This window comes from Sarcophilus harrisii, chromosome 1 (genome assembly GCF_902635505.1).
Source record: "Sarcophilus harrisii chromosome 1, mSarHar1.11, whole genome shotgun sequence".
NCBI classification, from domain to species: domain Eukaryota; kingdom Metazoa; phylum Chordata; class Mammalia; order Dasyuromorphia; family Dasyuridae; genus Sarcophilus; species Sarcophilus harrisii.
In genome coordinates this window covers 625,366,530-625,380,901 of record NC_045426.1, presented here as the reverse complement: position 1 = coordinate 625,380,901, position 14,372 = coordinate 625,366,530, and the positions used below count along the sequence as shown (strand labels likewise).

The 14,372-nt window shown below is 36.2% G+C and overlaps 1 protein-coding gene across 3 annotated transcripts in view; it reads left to right on the top strand.

Moving 5' to 3' along the window:
• Positions 1 to 14,372, top strand: part of ZFAT (zinc finger and AT-hook domain containing) — a 280,081-nt gene that overhangs the window by 84,762 nt on the left and 180,947 nt on the right. For 2 of the 3 annotated variants that reach the window (XM_031947230.1, XM_031947231.1), the window contains exon 3: positions 1,348 to 1,617. In XM_031947230.1, coding sequence (XP_031803090.1) covers positions 1,348 to 1,617 — 270 coding nt within the window. Of the gene's footprint in view, positions 1 to 1,347; positions 1,618 to 11,287; positions 11,446 to 14,372 lie in introns of those variants that run through there. The other variant, XM_031947232.1, reaches the window with a different exon arrangement.

Sequence of the window (14,372 nt, the reverse complement as noted above, 5' to 3'; positions counted from 1 at the left end):
TCAGTGCCCATTTCTGCTTTGCTGCCACAGGGGCTTGGGCAGCAGTTGATTAGTATGGTTTGTGCTGGCACTGTGCACTGAACTCCCACCCTGGTGCCAGAGACCTTTCCTGCTGGCCTTCTAAGTTGTCTTAGGCTGTATAGTTGTTTCACTCTGACTTTTTGTGTGTTCTGACACTCTAAAATTTGTTTAGCATCATTATTTAAAGGAATTTGGAGGGATTTGGGGGAGAGATGGCAAGTCCCCTCCTTTATTCTACCAATTTGGCTCTGTCTCTTGGTGTATACCTCTTTCAACACATTATCTTTATGTTGCCCTTTTCTCCTCCCCCATTTACTTGTTCCAGAATTACCCCTTGGGCTTCACTTAATCCAAAAGAATGAAGAATGAATCTTTTAATAATGGGACTTTCAGGAAGCTGTGGTAGCTAAATGTATGTGATTTTCTTGGGGAAAAGAATATGAATGTGTGCAGGAATGTCAGTGGAACCCCTCAAACTGTCACAGAAGCATTATCCTGATCCAATCTTACATAAGCCAACAACATTTAAGTTCCTTCCCCCAATATCTGCCTTACTTTTTAAATTTATTTTTACTGTTAAGATTTAGAAGAGCAATCAATAAGAATTGAAAGTTTCAAAGTAATTTTAAAGTTCCTAATGCAGCTTCTCTATCCCTGACATTTAAATTCAGTTGGTCGCTAGGAAACTATGTAAAGTTATTATTTATTTTTAGTTCTTTAGTTTCTTGCTTTGGGTTGTATCCCTCCCCCCCCCCCCCTGGACAATTTGACTCAAATAATTATGATTTGGAAAAGTAGTTTGAATGGTGTGCAACTCATTAAAAACACAACGAGCTTAAGTTAAAGCAGCCTTTTATTTTTAGTGCCTATTTCAAAGACGTGTTTAACATTTTTTTCTGGGACTGACTTTAAATTAAAATGATGGTTAACAAAATACATGATTTGTGATTTGGGAGCTGTCAGTCATAACTTAAATCATAACAGCTTTCATAGTAGTTGCATGTAAGTGTTCTGATAAAATAATATATTTCAATCAGGAGAAAGAAAGGTGTCAGGGTTCTAAAACTGTTGAATATATTACAGGTTGCTAAATAGCTATAATGGTGTCAGTTTGTAAGGCTGCTATTAGTGCACAGCTGCTAGTACCCTGATTTTTTTCTTTTCTTCCCATTTTGGCTTCAGAATTTGCTTGGATAGCTAAAATGTGAAATGTTACCTGTATTTTCAAACTTGATTGTTCCAGTACATGACCTCACTTCCCAGCATCCCTCTCCATCTCCCTCATTCAGTTATGTCATTATACTCTTTTTTAATGCTCCTTTTTAGAGCTTTTGGTAGTGAAGAGAAAACGGGGAAGACCAAAAGGCTCAACTAAGAAGCTCTGTCCTGATGAGGAATCAACTGAAAATACTAACTGCAGTCTAAATGAAGAAAATCAGCTGGCTTCCCCTGAAGGAAACAGCCTTCCTGAAGTTCCTGAAGTGGTGCCCAGCAACTTGGAATGCAGTAAATGTTGTCGGAAATTCTCCAACACTCGCCAACTAAGAAAGCATATCTGCATTATTGTTTTGAATATAGAAGAGGAAGGTGAACCAGGTAAATTACTTCTTGATCACAAAACATAATAATATATTTTTAATACTATCCTCATTTTTTACAAGTTGGTAATGATTTCATGTGATTTCTATTGATTCAGTTCATATTTCTAAATATCATACATTTGAATGCTTATCAAATGTTAAGATATTTGTTACATTCTGGCAAGCAATTTTTGAATCATGTCAATAATTATTTATTAATTTTTTTATCTGTGTAAAGGAATGCCCTGGGTGCCATGAAGGACACAAAGAAATATGACATGTCACCTAGCCTTGAAAAGCATGCAATATAGTTGGAGAAACAAAAGACATATGTATAGGAAATTAAATAACAATAAAAAATTTAAATTAATACACAAAATAGCAGAAGATGTATCATAGTGCTTCCTATGATTCATTGTCATTTGTACTATAGAAGGTGAAAGGGATTATCACAGGTATTCAAAAAAAAAAGAGTTCACTTCTGGGTGTCTTGGACTGGGTAGGTGGTATATTAAAGGTTAGGGGCTGATTTCATCTTTGAAGGATTTGGATAGATGGAGAAACTGTGAAGGATATTTTGAATGGGTGGGAGAGTATGAGCCAAAGATCAGAGGTTGAAAGCCCTAGAACACATTTGAAAGACTAAATTTGCCAGTTTGGCTGGAGCAGGGGATGCGAGAACAGTAGTAATGGATTAGCCTACAAAGGTGCATTGAAACCAAATTATAGCAAATCCTGATGAATATCTATTGAAGATGACTAACCATGGAAAGACTGCTTCAGCAAGGCAAATTTAGAGCAAGCCTTAGACTGGAAAGGAATTTTGAAAGAGAATTTTAATAGTTGAAAGCTTACCAAGGTAAGCTTCAATAAGCAACTGAATTGGACAATTAGGTCTTCTTCCTGAGGGGCGCCATTCTAATCTCCCTAGAATGGTCTTGCCTTCCATGGGCCAGTGATTCCACACTATAAACCAAGTGTGTTCTCTGCCCTCTTTCAACTTCATCTTCACATCAGTTACCTTAATTAACTGTATCTTCCCAGGAAGTAGGGGAACACCTTAGCCTCTCCTGGCCTGCCATTCCATCATGCTCTGGATACCTGCTGCCCTCTTTCAAGTTATATACAGCTCTCTGATGCCCTGAACCAATTCTGACCTGAGGCTAACCCCCTAGGAATCTCATTTCATTACTCAGTGATTAGCTTACTCTCATTCTGTCATACACTTTTCATTCCAATGAATCTGTAGTCCTGTCTGTAATTGTTCAAACCGAGTTCTTTGTTCCTTACTGCCTGCTTCCTTATTCCCATCCTTCTTAATCCCAAAATCTCAATATCCCATTCTTTAGTTACCCACTAAATGGAATGTTTATACCATAGATAACAAACTTACTTTCATTTTAATCTTTTCTTTTCTCTCCCCCTCAGTTCTCTAGTATTCACTTGATTCTAGCTCTCTTCTGATGACAATTTTCCTTGCTACCTTTTTTTTTAGCACTGGTGGTACTTTTACTTATACCTTCCCACTCATTTGCTGAGGTGTGGGAGTGAGACTATTCCTTGTTCTTAATTGCTACTTCTAGGTACTTCTCTTATTTTCATTCAATAGACTCTCCTCATTTGAAGTTTGTTCAAGTCATATCTATATCATCTATATTTATCTATATCTTTATATTTTTACCATATCAAGATTCTTATCAGTGTTATTTCCTAACCCATGGGACATTCTTCTTCCTTCCTTAATGAGTTTAGTACTTGACTCATCAATTTCTTTTTCTTTTGCCCTCAAACTAGCAGACTTCAAAAATATTATGTATATATACATATTTGTCTGTTTATCATCTACCTATCTTCCATCTTCCCTTAAACATCATAACTTTTCAGTTTCTCAATTTATTCATTTCCTGTGACTTATTACTATACCTTACCTCAACCACACATGTAGTCAGTACTACTGAACTTTCTTTAAGCTGCAGGTATTCCAGATTTGTGTTCCTGTACTCTGAAATTCCTTTATCTGATCATAATTTATTGTCATTCCATCTCTTTTTTTTGCCTTTTAACTACTATCCTGGTTCTTCATCTTCTGTGTGACCTCCAGTGCTTGCCCCACTTCAGTTCTTACTCAAGTCATCACCTTTACACTGACTACTTCTTTCCCAATTTAACTGTGATAACTGAGTTCATTGCAAATTTATATTATTTAGTCTCAATTGGGTTCTTATTTTATCAAAGCAATCCTTTTATAATTCTCCATTTGCTTAACTATTTTACTCACTACAGTAGCTTTTCCAAACCTTTTTATCCTGCCTCAAACCTTCAATCTCTCCCCTTTTCCTCCACCTTATATTTTATTGAAAAAATTGAAGCCATTCACCAAGAACTCCTTGTCATTACATATCATTTCTTCCTCATTGCATAGTTCCCAAATGCTTTCTGCCACTATCTTCTCTTTCACCCCTGATTAATATGAAGAGATGGTCTTTCTTGTCAAGATAAACATATATGCTTCCATTCTATCCCATCTGCTTCAACAAGTTTCCCTATCTCATGTTATTTTAATCTCTTTTCTCCCTATTAATTATTCAATCTCTTTCTGTCCAGTGACTTCTTCCCTACTGCCTATAAATATACTTATGTCTTTCCTGTCCTCACAAAACCCTAACTTGAACCATCCATCCTTCCCTCCTAATTATCATCACAAATATCTCTCCTTCCTTTTGTGGATAAACTCTTTGAAAAATCCCATTTTCAATTTGTGCTTCTACTACCAATTCCCAGTGTTTTACTTCACTTCTTCCTCTTATACTGTTGTGCTTGGCGATCTTATCAGTTCCTATGGCTTTATTATGCATATTTTTCTCAGATTTAATTGTCTAGTCTTAATCTTTCTTTTGACTTCCATTCTTACATTTCCATCTGTCTACTGGATATTAAATTAATCAATCAATAAATATTTTTAAATCACTTCTTCTATGTGCCAAGTAGTGTTAAGTATTGGGAATAAAAAGAGTCAAAAAGACAATGCCTGTCTTCAGGGAACTTACAATCCAATGGAGGAGAAAACATGGAAACAAATAAATACAAAATAAGCTATATACAGGATAAATAGATGATAATTACCAGAGTGAAGGCACTAGAATGAATAAGGATTGGGGAAGGAGTACTTCCTGTGGAGGGTGAGATTTTTGTTGGGGCACAAAGGAAACCCAAGAGTCAGTAAGTAGTCAGAATGGATGAAGGAGAGTATTTTAGGCATGGGGGAAGGCAGAGAAAATGCCCAAAGCTGAGAAATGAAGGTCTTATTTGTGCAAACTATAACAAACCTATAAAACAGATATGATCCAGTGTTACTGAATCAAAGTGCCAAGAAGATCAGAAAGATGAGAATAGGCTAGGTCATGAAAGGCTTTGAATGCCCAACAGAAATGTTTTGTATTTGCTTATGTGTGTGTGTGTGTGTGTGTGATGATCAGTCCTGCAATTGAGGAAAATCATTTTAGTGACTGACTAGGGGATGCAGTGGGGAAGATACTTGAAGAAGGAAGACTATCAGACTATTGCAATAATCACTACAAGTCACTCATCTCCCCTCTTCAGTCTGGACCCCATTGGGTAGGATCAGCTCTACACCCCTTGTCAGCCTGAAGAAGTTATAGAAGATGAGACCTTTGTCCCTTTATCACAGAAATACTTCCCTTCTCATCCCCTTTATTGCATCTTTGTACTTTTTCTACTTTAAGCCTATGTTTTATATATAGAAATATTGTTAGGTGTTAGGTGATAAGAGCTTGCACTAGAGTGATAGCAGTGCCAGAGGAGAAAAAAAAAGGGGTGAATTTGAAAGAAGTTGTAAAGGTGAAAACTATAGGCTCTGTTGGCTATGGAGAGTGAGAGATAATGAGGAATTAATGATGACTCCCAAGGTATACTGAGAACTAGGAGGATAGTGTTGCTCTCAACAATAATATTTAGGAGGGGAAGAAGGTTTAGGGGGAAAGACGAGTTCCATTTTGGACATATAGAGTTTATGATGTCTACTGGGCATCCTAATTTTGAGGTGTCTGAAAAAGTCAGTTGGAAATGCTCCATTGGAGATTATCAGAGAGTTCAAATCATCAGCATATAATAAGATTTGTAAGTTACATTATCATCTTTCCATATAGAAATGTAAACAGTTTCACTTCTTTTTCTTTCATGCTTACCTTTTTATGTTTCTCTTGAGTTTTCTATTTGCAAGTTAGATTTTCTATTTAGCTCTTATCTTTTCATTGGTACTGCTTATATTGAATGTTGATTTTTTTTTTCATGAAAGATAATATTTAGTTTTGATGGGTGGAGTGTTCTTGATTGTAATTCTAGTTCTTTCACCTTTTGAAGTCCTCTGTTCCTTTAATGTGGCAGTTGCTAAATGTTGTGTGACTCTAATTGTTGCTCCATGGTATTTGCATGGTTTCTTTTTTGTTGCTTGAAGGAGCTTCTCTTTGACCTGGGAGCTCTAAAATTTGTGTTTGATATTTTTTAGAGTTTTTATCTTGGGATCTCTTTTTGGAAGATGATTAGTGGATTCTTTAATTCCTATTTTACTCTCTAGTTTTAGGATATCAGGGCAATTTTCCTCTATAACTTCTTGAATTATGATGGTCAGTCTCTTTTCTCATTTCTAATGATCCATCCTTTATTATACAGGTTTAAAAAAAAAGTAAAAAAAAAGACATTTTAGCCTAACTTGTCTTCTGTCCATAGTCTTCCACCTTTGCCATAAAGAGAAGGTTCATTCTCTGCATTATTTTTTAGGAACAAAGTTATGTTGCTGTTCTTTCCAATAGCATTGTTGTAGTTATTCATGCAGATATCAGTTTCATAGGTTACAGAATAATATTATGAACAGAGGAATTTTTTCTTGAAGTGATTGCCAATGAATCACCTCCTTAAGAGAGCAGAGCAGATTGAGGGGACTGTCAAGGAGTGGAAGATGATAACACTTCAGTTTACTTTCTGCTCACATTGATCATTGTTGCCAACTCTATTGTGCTGTTTTATATGCATGTCTTCTGGCCCAGATGAATGACATTCAGGGAGATGGAAGAAACTAATAGATGTGATTACTGAACTGTTGTCAGTAATCTTTCAGGTATCGTAGAGAACAGGATAGATAATGAAAAAAGTGGAGATAGGCAAAATAATTTTTATAGTGGTAGAAATATTTTTCTAGTTATCAAAAAAGGCAAGAGCTTTAGTTCTTAAAATTATGGGAAAATGATCTTGATGTTAATGTCTGGTTAAATTTTAAAGCAGTTTGCTAAATATATGGTTTGTGAGCACTTAGAAACAAAGAAGTGAGTACTCTTCCCTCATGATATCTATTAGCATTGGTTTGGTAATTGTATGGTTCGGTAAACTGAATTTCTATGCCTAAAGATTATTAATTGCTATGTCAGAGACCTTCTGGAAGATCTTAAATAATATGATTTAAATTTGAGCCAGAAAACTCTTCTTGAGTCTTGTCATGCCACATTTCTGTCAGTGATGTGGACAATGATCAAACTTGTTGGTGACATAAAAAGGCTGTTGGCCTTGTCCATTGACAGAATCAGAATCTAAAAATATTTGGACATACTGCATTAATGTTCACTCCCCAACATGCTGTCCTTGCATAGGGGTAAATGAAAGTGATCCAGCTGAGTCAGATGTTGATGATAATAATGATAATAAATGATGATCATAATAAATAACAGCTACCATTTCTTTAATGTTGTAAAGTTTTCTACAAATTTGATCTCATTTCATTCTGACAAAAACCTTGAAAGATTGGTGCTAATATTATCCCCATTTTACAGATGAGGAAACTGATGGAGACAGAGGTTAAGTGTCTGTTGCCCAGGACACAGCTAGTAAGTGTCTGAGACCAGATACAATGCTATATCCTTTGCAACAACTAGCTGTTGGATTATCAGTTTCTTAAGTACCTCATGGGGGAGAATTGGCTTAACAACAAATCATATGAAAAAGACTTGAGAAGTGTTTTACTCAATTTCATAAATTTATTAAATTGTATAATCTGAATTGGAAGGATGCAATAGGCTATCTGGTGCAACCTATACCCAAAAAAGAATTTCTTCTTTGACATACTCAATAAATAGCAATCTAATCTTCACAGAGGCTAAACAAATTAGAATTCAGTGCAGGCCCTTCCAGTTTTGAAAAGTGATTATTAGGATTTTTTTTTTCCTTTGATGTCAAAACTAAATTTCTCTCTTTGCAGTTTCTACCCATTTGTCTCAGTTCTACCTTCTGGGACCAAACAGAACTAGATATATTCCTCTTCTCCATATCTCTTCAAATATTTGAATTTAGTGGTCAGATGCCCCAAAATCTTTTCTGGGCTTAAAATCTCCAATTCTTTCAGTTAATATTTACATAGCATGATCTCAAGGCCCTTCTGTTCTGGACATGTCAGTATATCCATGTCCTTCTTAAAATATGACTGTCAGAAATGAACACAATCTTAGAAATATGATATAATCAGGCCAGACTGTGCATCCCTAATCTTAGAAACCTTGTCTTCCTTAAAAAGACTGACATTAAGTTACTGATATTAAATTACCACCATGTCATTCTATAATTCATCATCATCATCATATGTAAATATAATGGTAATATTATAACCAACATTTATATTTTATATTTTGTAAACGTGTTTACATTTCTTATATTATTTGATTCTCACAATAGTCATGTTAGGTAAATGCTATTATTTTTTTATCATTTTGCAGATGAAAAAAAGTGAAGATGAGAGGTTTAATAATTTGCTAACATGTGAATATATTGACTGGCAAAATTTGAATCCACTTGTGCCTAACTCAAGTCCATCACCTTCTCCACTCCATCACATTGTCCCACTCATATTTAGTTTGCAGTCTGCTAAAACCCTTCAGATTTTGAAAAAAAAAAAAATTGTTGTTTATCTACATCTTTTCCATTTTAGGTCTATGAGGTTAATTTTTCTTTAAAACTTAAGTGTAACACTTCATTGATTTTTATTAAACTTAATCATTTAATATTCTAACCCAGTATGCTACCCATCAGCATTTTTTTGTGGACCTTGACTATTTTAAGAAAAAAAAAAGTTTTATTAATGAATTTTTCTTTTCTTAATGTCACTGTTACTTTCTAGTGACTGCCCCATCTTTTCCTCCAAAGAACTTTCTCTTCCAACAAATACAGTCAAGCAAACATGTTGACACATTGATCATGTATTCCTCATTTAAAATTTCTTCTCTTCCACTTATTTTCCCATAAGTAGGAGACATATTTCATCATCAATTTTTCTGAAGTCACATATGGTTTCTTCATGAATCAGGATCCTGAACTCTTTCCAACCTTGTTTTCCCATTCTTGTCAGCTTCACATATCATGAGTTTATTCTGAGCAGTGGTAAGAATTTAGGACATGGAATCAAAAAATACTACATTTATGACCTTAGAAAATTTTTCAATCACTGTGAGCCTTGGTTTCCTCATCTGAAAAATGGGGGGGGGGGTTGAAAAAGGTTAACTCTGATGCCCCTTCTACATCTAGATCTATGATCCTTTGATACAAATTTCTTTGAATTTTCATATCCATTATTTCTCATGACATGGTGATTATTTATTGTGGCAGTTTTTAAGCCATCTCTCAGTCGTTAGATGCTCACTTTCCCTTCAGTTTCTTGATATTATAAAAAAAATTACTATAAAAATTTTTGTATATATGGGTCCTTATCCTTTGTCTTGGACTTCTCTGGGAAATAATATACTTAGTGTCTATATTACTAGGTCAGAGGTTATGCATGTTGTAGTTATCTTTTAATTATAATTCAAACTGTTTTTAGAATATAATCAATGTATAGTTTCAGTAGTGTATTAGTGTGCCTGTCTTTTCATAGACCCCCCCAACATTTATTTTTGTCTTTTGTTAAACTCTGTCCAATGTGTTAACTTTTGCTTCCTGCTTTGTGTCATCCACAAATTTGAGAACAATGGTATCTCTGTCTAAATGTAAATTATTGGTAAACACTAATCTCTGGACATTGCATCACAGAAGTCTTTCCAAAATATTATCAAATCATTAATGACTGCTCTGAGTCTTTCAATGTGATGGAAGTAACACTGTAACCTCTTCCTCCGAGGCTACTGATTGCCAGGCCATACATACCAATCTTCCCCGGATACACATGGAGACAAAACCAATGTTAAGGTGCCAAACAGTCTTTCTTTATTGGTGTTGTCGGCGGGGTTTAGTAGGAAGCAAGGGCAAGTGTATGTATGTCTCTGCGTCTCTGACTCTCTCTACTTCTCTCTGTATCTTTCTCGGCCTATGGCAAGGCTGGCCATTTACGTTTACTCTCCTCTGGGATTATCCTGGCCCAGCCCACTCAGCATTGTGTAGGTGGATCCGCAGAAAGGAGACACCTGGAGTTAGTGCTGCGTCCTGAGGAGATATCTAGCAAGAGGACATACCCCTCGCCTTCAAGGAAATACCTGCAAGACACAACCTCCTGCCTCAGAGGCCAAGCCCCTTGTTACCTCCTGGGCCCGCCCTACCAGCTGACATGGCATACATGGCAATTCTCAGAAGGAAAGTCCCTAACATATCCCCCTTTCTGTTTAGCGGGGACCGCTCATAAAACCAGCTTTGATATTAAAAATATAACAATATATCTATATATAAAACATAGGCTTAAAGTAGAAAAAGCACAAAGATGCAATAAAGGGGATGAGAAGGGAAATATTTCTGTGGTAAAGGGACAAAGGTCTCATCTTCTATAACTTCTTCAGGCTGACAAGGGGTGTAGAGCTGATCCTACCCAATGGGGTCCAGACTGAAGAGGGGAGATGAGTGACTTGTAGGCAGCAGCAGCAGCATCTGGTACCAAATGTCAACATCAGGTCTAAGGTGATTTCAGGTTGGCCAGTGTTTGGTATTTCTGGAATCCTTCTGAAATCCATTGGCCTTTCCCATCAGGACCTGGAAGACATAGATATCGCAGCCCTCAGCAAAGCACTAAGTTTGGACCTTGCCAATGTCCTTTCTCGTCCTTTCAAAGGCCCTTTTGAGTGTTCTCTGGCGCTTGAAGCTCTGTTTTCATAGGATCTAGTTTTCTATCCTGTAAGATTCTATCCACATTCACCTGTCTGGCTCTCTAACTTATATACTACAGCTGTGTCACCGGGCATGATCCTGGGCAAATTTATACCCTGACCCATTATGCATTCCTGCCTTCCCTTCTCTCAATGAGGCTGTTGAACCTTCCCTTGCGGGGCCTGGCAATCCTCATTTGTTTCTCCTTCAGAGGTCACTGACTGCCAGCTTGCCTAATCCCAGGCCTTGGGGTCTCCGGCCACTGCCTCATTGAGCAGTGGTTCTTGTTCACTAGAGCATCCAGACATAGGAGCTTGTAGGCTCAAGTTTGAAAGACAGTGGAGCTAACTTTCTCACATCTTTTTATCATTTCCTCAAGGCTCGCATCCCCGTGTAAGGAGAGCATGGCTTTCTAGCAGTGGGCGTTAGTGTTCTCTCTAGCTAATTTCTGGATAAGAAGACCAGCTGCTTCTCCTTTACCTACTGAGCTCTCAACAGCCACCTGTAGGCAAGCCACAAAATTAGGGAAAGGTTATCTAGGCCCTATTTGCAAAGTTGTTTTTTTTTTTTTTTTTTTGCTAAGTCTGAAAACAGTCATCCATTGCAGAGACTCCTCAAGTATAAGGCAGACTTTAGCAATAGTCTTCCAATTATTTGGTGTTAATATACTGCTGGAGGCTAGGAGAGCCAGTACCTCCTTAACATATGGAGCTTCAACCCTGTAAGTGTTAACCATGCTGTTTGGATCAGTAACAAATTTATGTTGTTTAATCTCTATTGGGACTTCACTGCTGAATTACATTTCTTTTAGTAGTTAATTTTCATCTTCCCTTTTACTATTTTCCCTTTTTACTATTATCCTTGAAAGATCAGCTATTGAAAGTCTTTTTGTTCCTTAAGCATCTTTCACCATTCCTTATATCTTCCAGTTTGTATAGGGCCCCACTTTATAATTTTACTTTATAATTTATATAAATTTCAGAGGTCATTTATCATGATTGTTCTCATCTCCTCTATTATCCCTTCTGAGATTATCACCTTTTTTCTTCTCTTTCACTTTAGTCTCAGGTAAAGATAATAAATATGAGCTTTTTTTTTTTTTTTTTTTTTTTAAACCAACATAAACCTTTTTGGAGTGCTTGGTTCCATTTACTTCCATTCTCTTTGGCAACTTGCCTCCTCATTTCTATACATGTTGAATTTTACAGTTTCTCCCTTTGTACTAACTCATTCCCTGCTTTCTATTTATACCCAAGTCTCACTTTTTCTTTATACATAAATGTGTGTGTGTGTATATATATGTATATATATATATATAAACATATATATGTGTGTACACATATATATGTATAGCAGGCATTGTATATATTTGTACACAGCAGTAGAATAATTCTCTGAATTTAATTTATTGTATTTATCTTGTACATATGTATTTTGAAAGCTTTTAATTTGAAAAATAACATTGAAAAAATATATGTGTGTATAAGTATCTATGTATGTATATACTTACAACAAAAAAGAATTTTCACTTGACCTACCATCCCTTCAAGTTATCAAACTATCATTTTTCTCCTCCTCTAAATTTTTTCTTATTCCATTCTAACTCGTGACTTCAACATTTAACAAAACCAGTTCTCTCCAAAGTTACCAGGGATCTGTCAAATCTAACAAATTTTTCTTAATCCTTATCTTTCTAGACCTGTTTATAACTTTTGACAATGTTGACCACCCCATTTTGCAGAATATTCTTTTCTTTATGAGTTCTTTTCTTCTTTTTTTTCTCTCTTTATATTTTCTTTCTCAAGTCTCCTTTTCTATATAAGTTTTGCCTCTATTGTGTGTGGCACCCTGATTTCTCTGCTTCTGTAAAGTCAGTTATTTCTTTGCAGATGATATCAATATCTATATATCAAACACTCATGTCTCCTCTTCTTCAGGCCCATACGACAACTGCTGTTGGACCATATCCATTAAAAATCCCATAGGAATTTTGGACTCATTATTTCCAAAATGAAAATAACTATCATTTCCCTCATGCCCTTGTTCTTGACTTCTCTGGATTTCAAAACCATGTCCCTGTATTACTGGCTCATGCTGGAACTTTTATCATCTATGTGCGACCTCTGGGTTTTGCAAGAGTCTACCTCACTCATCACAGGTTATCTACCTCCCCTTTTCAATTGGTAAAACTTTGTTGTGTTGTAGGGTCCAGGCTACTCTGCCTTCATTCCCATTCTGTTTTTTTTTTTTTTTTCCTGACCTTCTTGGGGATTCAAAATTATGCCTTTCCATACCCTTCCTCCCAATAAGAACAATAACAAAATTTTAGCTCTAGAAAACACAATAATGAATTATGGAGAAGGAAACCTTGGCTCAATATGAGAAAGGATTTTTCTTTTTTTTCCCTTAAAGCTTTTTATTTGCAAAACATACGTAAAATCTTTTGTTCCAAATATTTCCCTCTTTCTCCCCACCCCTTTCCCTAGATGGCAGGTAGTTTAATACATGTTAAATGAATTAAAATATATGTTAAATTCAATATATGTATACATATTTATAGTTATCTTACTGCACAAGAAAAATCAGATCAAGAAGAAAGAAAAAAAAAACGAGAAAGTGTTAAGACCGTGTATTTTAAAATCAGCCAGAGTCAGGAATTCAGGTTAGGGGAAAATCGTCAATCTTTATTCTCAGTGAAGAAAGATTGGAGGTGGAAGAGAATGGGCAATTCTGTAGCTGAGTATGTAGCTGAGTCAAAAAGCTAGCTAGACCAACAGCCACACGACCAGCAGCTATCAGCATGGAACCCAGGCTCAATCTCTCCCAGCTTCTCTTCCTGTCTCTCTGCCTCCACCCACCAAAATTGTCATTTCCTATACAACACATCAGGACTTGCACAGAGAGTGGGCGGGGGCCATTCTTTATCCAATCATGTATATTAATAGAGTATAGTCCAATTACTGTTTAGCCTCACGTGCTTGGGACCTCAGTGCATCAACTCAAGCCTCAGCCCATTACAAGAAAGAAAACAAAATGTAAGCAAAAAATAACAGAAAGTGAGAATGCTATGTTGTGGTACATACTCTGTTCTCACAGGTCTCTCTCTGTGTGTAGCTGGCTCTCTTCATCATTGAAGAAGGGAAACTGGTTTGAATCATCTCACTGTTGAAAAGAGCCTTGTCCATCAGAACTGATTGTAGTATAGTCTGTTTGCCATAATAATGATATCCTGGTCCTGCTCACTTCACTTAGCATCACTTTGTGTAGGTCTCTCCAGGCCTCTCTGAAATCATCCTGTTGGTCATTTCTTACAGAACAATAATAATTCATAATATTCATATACCACAATTTATTCAGCCATTCCTCAACTGATGGGCATCCACTGAATTTGCGGTTTCTTGCCACTACAAAAAGGGCTGCCACAAACATTTTTGCACATGTAGGTCCCATTGAGAGAGTATTTTTCTTATAATTCAATGGTCTAAAAAGGGAATTGGTTGTCATATAAATGCTGAATTCTCTGTCTGGGGATGAAGGATCATAGATGATAGCATTATAGATTTATAGTTGGAAAGAACCTTGGAGAGCATCTTGTTGTAGATCCTCTTTTTAAAAATGAATAAGAAATGGTCATACAAGAAGCAAGTG